Source organism: Hipposideros armiger, unplaced genomic scaffold, assembly GCF_001890085.2.
Source record: "Hipposideros armiger isolate ML-2016 unplaced genomic scaffold, ASM189008v1 scaffold_37, whole genome shotgun sequence".
NCBI lineage: Eukaryota > Metazoa > Chordata > Mammalia > Chiroptera > Hipposideridae > Hipposideros > Hipposideros armiger.
In genome coordinates, this window is record NW_017731387.1 from 4947127 (window position 1) to 4953061 (window position 5935).

A 5935-nucleotide genomic window follows, 5' to 3' on the forward strand; every position below is an offset into this window, starting at 1 on the left:
AGGCAGGAAACAAGCCCTCCCAGAGCGAGGCGGGGACAGGCTGAGGGAGGGCTCCGGCGCACTTACACGATGGCACTCACTCCCCGGCAGTAGCGCTCCCACATGCTGCGGAAACGGGGCTGTCCCCCGATGTCCCAGAGCTGAGCAAGACAGGGCGAGGTGGTGTCAGCAGCAGGCAGGTACCAAGCACTCCACCCCGCCCACAGCCCTGCCCGGCCAGGCCCCCCAATCTGCCCAGGTCCCTGCTCCCACCCTCTTCCTCTGTCCAGGCCCCGCTGGCTGCCTGGGGCCCAAGCCTCTGCTTCCCTTCACCTTCTCCTCCCAAGGCCTCAGGTGCCCTCCCCCAACCTCTCTGCCCCCCGACACACACACACACACACACACACACACACACACACACACACACACGAGGGGGGAGCAGGGCCCCCCGCGCTCACCTTGATGGTCACGTTCCCCTTGGTGATTTTCCGCATGTTGAACCCCACGGTGGGGATCATGTCCTCATTGAACTGTCCTGACTGGAGGGAGAGTCAGAATTGGAAAAGGGGCAAACCCCACAGACAGCAGGGCTGCAGAGAGCCAGTGAGCAGGCCCCGGGGGCAGGGGGCCGCGGGCCGGCCCAGAGGCGGCTGGGACTTTCGGGCAGGACCTGGAGATCGCCTGTGAACCAAGACGCCTACCAGTCTCTCTACCAAGACCTAGAGGACACCTTTCCGAAGTCCACCAAGTCCCCCTCGGGACAGAAGCCCCTGTGCTGGACCTAGACTCCAGCGGAGAGGAACGCGTACCTCCCAGCAGACCCGAACGGGCCAACCTGGGACAGTCAAGTGTTTGAAGGGAAGCAGACGTGTTTCCAACAAGATGGAAATATTCAAGCCAAAACTTGGGGGATGGTAAATCGGCCAACCCCAAAATGCAGGGCACACCATGGTGGTGCTTATTTACACCCCACTCCTGTGGGGGTGGGTCACCCCCAGTCTGCCCTCTGTTGACTGCATGAGTCCCCCTGGACAAGAGCATCTGCGGGGAGGGGCCAGTTCTATATTAGGAACATTAGTAAATGCTGAATAATTAGGAGTTGGCTGTAATTCTCTTTCCCAGAACCCATTTTCATATTCTAATAGTTTCTATTTCTCCCTCTCAATTGTCGCCAAGACCTCCAGATCTTTCTAAAGAAGCCACAGGCCTCCCATAAGGCCAGACCAAACTCCCTCCAGGGTCATCTCCACGTTCATGTGCAGGACCCTTCTGTTGTCCAGGCTGAAGACGATGGGACTGGTTTAACCTTGAACCTGGGGGTGACGACCTTGTTCCTTTACTGGGCCACTTTCTTCTGCCCGGTGGTGGGTCACACACAGAGGTCGGTGCTCTGACCATTAGAAGGTGTGGGTGATGGTTTCTTCTTCAGAGCCTGTAAGCCTGACTGAAGACCCCCAGGGTCCCCTCTGAATGACAGCGCCCTGACTCTCTTTAATCCGGGGGACCCACCCAGCTCGTCGGCCAGGTCCTCGGACGTGAGGACCAAGGACCCATGACTCTTGCTCATGACAACAGAGCAAGGGCCCCCAACCTGGGCCCACACGGGCTTCGGAGACTCCTGACGCCCCCGACACTGCACAGTCCGTGTGCACACACTTCTGTTTGTGTGTGTTCTCTGGGGAAAGCGCCTCAGAGTTTTCTCAGCTATCAAAAGGCTCTGAGAGCCCCTGACTGTTGGGATCCCTGAAGGAGCCACGGGGTGCAGCAGCGTGGGTGCCTGCTGGATTAACGTCCACTCCATCCCCATCCTGGCCGGTGAAGACAGTCTGAGGAACAAAGCCCAGTTACCACTAATCTCTCGCCGTGGGAGAGCTGGGACAAGACGCTGGAACCTCTGGGCCCCAGGGTTTCCTTCTGTGAACTGGTGGAAAGGGTTTTGGATTTCGAGACGTTGGCAAATGAGGGTTATAAACACTTGGACATGGTGACCGTACAGTACGAGGACCCATCACTGCTCTCTGACGGTTAGAAGACCCACCGGCTCCCGTCACATGAAAAGGCCAGCCTGGCAGAATGTAATGTGGGCAAAGGGGGTGCCAGGAGGACCCCCAGGGAGCCAGGCTCCTGGCACCAGCATCTCCAGCCTGGCTGTGAGTCGCAGCTCATTTGGGACCCGGTTAAAACATCATTTCTCTGCTCACACCTCCTGGTGCCACAAGTTCCACACTGACGATCAGAAGTCCCCCTTATCCACGGTTTCACTTTCTGCAGTTTCAGGCACCCGCAGTCAGCCACAGGCCAAAAGTATTAAATGGAAAATTCCAGAAATAAACTACTCCTAAGTTTTAAATGGTGTGCCGTTCTGAGTATCATGATGAAATCTCGCGCCACCCTGCTCTGTCCCACCTGGGAGGGAAGCCGTCCCTTTGCCCAGTGACTCCATGCTGTACGTACAGGACAATCAGATACATAACTTTCGTTACAGTCTATTGTTATAACTGTTCTATTTTGTTAGTTACTGTTGCTAATCTTACTGTGCCTCATTAACAAATTAAACTTTATCACAGGTATGTGTGTACAGGAAAAAACAGTCTATATAGCACCCACTGGGGATCCTGGAACATACCCGTGGATACGAGGGGATGACTGTCACCCTAAAGTCAGCTGGTTCAACCTCTTGTCTCTGACTTGAGTTCCATTTGGGCCCTTCCACCTTGGGTCAGCTCCGACTCCCAAAGTTCTCTATAATGAGTCAAACATCCATCTTCCTGTAACTCCCACCCACTCCTACGTCTTCCCCTCGTGCACCCCAAGACTAGTTCTTCCTTAGGACAGCCGTCCACACTTGTAAATATTTGAGAACGGCCTTCTCGGCTCACTTAGGCAAAACATCTACTTTCTAACATCACATAGTTCAGAATTCAAAAGATGAGTTTTAGTTTCTTAGAAGCATTATAAAATCTCTATAATTTTTTTCCAGCTCATATCAGTCGGCTACATCAACTCAGTTTGTATTTACAGTCAGACCTCACATAGTGAGTAGAAAAAAGGGGCTGAGAGAAGGCTGCAACAAACAGGCCATGCGCCCAGGGGACGGAGGTTGCGAGTCACTGGTTATACACGGGGGCAGGGGGCAGTGCAGGCACCCAGAGGACCTGGGGACCTGGAGTGACCCGCACCCTGACATCCCCACTGCAGTCCATGGGATGGCTTTTCTTGGGAAGCACCTTTAAAGGGGCATTTGCTTGCACTTTTAGGATGTGTGAGTGAAGGGCAAATTTCACATCAAAAGGGGGACGCATGGGCCGGGGAGGGGACGTCCCTGGACATCACAGGCCTCTTTACCCGGGCAGTACAGGGTGTGACTCTTGCACTCTGTCTCTGACCTGCTGTAGCATCCTAGTCTCTGGATGAGACACTGGCCTGGAAGAGAACCCCCTGACCAGGAAACGGAGCCACCAGGGCACCGGTGGGACGGAGTCCAGGAGCACGGCTCCAGGTATGAGGACCCATGTGGATCAGAGGTGACACCTAAGCTCAGCCAGGAGAGTGGCAGCGACTTGTTTCTCCTCTTGGCCTGACCCCACAGACTTCACCCTGATCTAAGTGCACCCCGGCCTGCAGCTCAGGGTCCAGGCGCTGGGCTCCCGCTCGAGGAGCACAGAGCCCAGGTCAAGGGCAAGTCTAACCATCGGTCTGTGGCCCAGGGCCAGGGTGGACAGGAGCCCGGGTGCGTGTTAGCTCGGACACCGGCGCACCACAAAACCCAGCGTGGGCCTGAAGGGGCAGAGGTCATCTGCAGCGCATGTCGGGGACAGGAAGCTGGTGCCCACATGTGTGATCAGGGCCGCCTGGCCCTCCAGCCTCAGGCAGTGCTCCTTGTGGGACAGTTGGGGAGGGTGGGCAGCAGTGCGGGCAGGCGGGTGGGCCACGCGTCGCTGACCTATCTCACCAGCATTTTGGGCCAGTCTCTGGCCAATCCACAATTCTCAGAAACCCCCGTTTAGGGAGTAGGGCCAGTCCCCTGGACAAGCCCGGCCAGGCCCCAGCCTCCCTGAACCCCACAAGCCCAGTCCAGCTGGCCCGGGCCTCGGAAACGCAGGCCGCAGCCATGACTGCAGCCTCAGCTCACACAGATACAGCTCATCTCCCCCCCCCACCCCCTTTTTTTTTTGAGACAGAGACTTTAACTCCTTCCCCACCACCGCCCTGGCTCTGCAAGTCTCACACCGGCCCACCTCCGGCCTGACTCGGGGACGCCCTCAGAGCCACTGTCGCCCGTGTCGCCAGGCTGGGCAGCGCCCCTCCAGCTCATCCTCGGGTCCGCAGCCCCTCCTGCTGCAACTTCCGAGCCTGGAGGAGGCTCCCAACTCCTTCCCGACGCCGGCCTCCCCGACCCCCGCGAGCGCCCCGGTAGAGGAGGGGTTCCTGGAGGCGGAGTCTGGGCCGGNACAATAAAAACAGGAGTTCAAACCTCAGCAGAACAGGACTCTGAGATCCCCAGAGGGCCCCACCCGACACCAGTGATGAGGGGTGGGCTTGGGGGAGAGGGCGGCGGGGGGCTTCAGGATCACAGGGCGGGTTCCTGGTCCGAGGAGGCGGGCCGCGGTCTCAGCTTCTCCGTGACTTTGAGTGTTGAATAAGCCACTGTAGTGTGATGTCTGGGTGGGGACAAGAGAGAGGGTGACAGGGCTTCCAGTGCTGAGCCCGCTGGGGAGTGACGTAAGCCCAGGGCTCCCCAAACCGCAGCCAGGACCAACCCATGGGGCGTCAGGGCCCAGAGCCATGCAGCTCCAAACAGCCCCAGGCAGGTGGCAAGGGCGTCTGGGTGGCCAGACGGGGCCCGGGAAGCACAAGTCCAGCCCCGGGATGTCACAGGGCCAAGGCGGGGTGATCCCACAGCCAGGCGGTGGCCCCGTTGGGCGGGTGCTTGGAACCTGGCCTCTCCCAGGGGAACCACAGAGCTCTGGGTTTAGAGCACAGTCCTGGAGTGACAGACTGTGGGAGCCACTGCCCTCCATCCCACCCCCGCCACGTCCCAGAGTCAGCAGCTCCCCAGACTCACGCACCGATGTTGTCCTTTTCTTTGCAGGAGATGGAGTAGCAGCAGATCTCTCGGTCCTGGATGGCGGACAGGTTCCTGCGGGGAGACCAGAGTGGAATCTGCCCGGGGCCTGGGGCTAGGGCACAAGGGGAGGGGCTCTGGGAGGCGGGCTCTGCTGCCCCCGTGTGGCAGACACTGAGAGCAGCAGCGAGCCGGCTGGCCCTGGAGCCCGGGGCATTCAGGGACAGGGAGCAGGGACAGGGACGTCGCCCGACTCACATTTTCTCAATCAGCTCCTTCTCATCCAGTGCTCCCGGGAGGTCTCGCTTGTTGCCCAGGACTAGCACCTACAGAGGAGGGGACACAGGACCAGGTCCAGCGCGGCCCCCTTCCCTCTCCGCACCCCGGCGGCTCCCGGCCCCCGACCATGCCCCCCACTCCCCGCTGGCTCACAGGGATCCCCTGCAGCTGGGGCTTATCCAGCAGGTTGTGCAACTCATTCTTGGAGGCCTCAATCTTCTCCTGGTCAGCGGCGTCCACCATGTACCTGGGGAAGGGGACGGGGCAGCGTGCTGACCGAGCTGGTGGCCACCGCTCTGGGTCAGCTGGGCCCTGGCCAGGGGCTCCAGGAAAGTTGTCTGAATTGATGGCAGGGACACCTGCTGGGGCTCCCGGGCCTCAGTGGCCCTCCTGACCCCTCAGTGTCCCCTCTGGAGAAGCCTTCACTTGGGTGCCCGGGGTTGGGCCCTTGGGGATTTGCTGGAGTCCCTCCCAAGGTGACCCTCTATCGGTTGAGTGAAAAAGAAAAGGGAAGCCCAGAAGGTTTCCTTGCAGAAATCAGCTTAAACACAACGAAAACTGAACAATCTTCTGTTTGGGCATATGCATGAGGGAAAAATTATTTTTTAAAAG

The 5935-nt window shown here is 58.7% G+C and overlaps 1 protein-coding gene across 2 annotated transcripts in view; it reads right to left on the reverse strand.

The window, feature by feature from the left end:
- Positions 1-5920, reverse strand: part of ARL8A (ARF like GTPase 8A) — a 7514-nt gene extending 1594 nt beyond the window's left edge. Inside the window, exons 1-4 of one of the 2 annotated variants that reach the window (XM_019638135.1) lie at positions 5477-5920; positions 5303-5370; positions 5049-5119; positions 4565-4640 (exon numbers count right to left, since the gene is read on the reverse strand). In XM_019638135.1, coding sequence (XP_019493680.1) covers positions 4591-4640; positions 5049-5119; positions 5303-5370; positions 5477-5566 — 279 coding nt within the window. In that variant the 5' untranslated portion in view covers positions 5567-5920 and the 3' untranslated portion in view covers positions 4565-4590. Of the gene's footprint in view, positions 1-4513; positions 4641-5048; positions 5120-5302; positions 5371-5476 lie in introns of those variants that run through there. The other variant, XM_019638134.1, reaches the window with a different exon arrangement.
- Between the last annotated feature and the right edge of the window lie 15 nt (positions 5921-5935).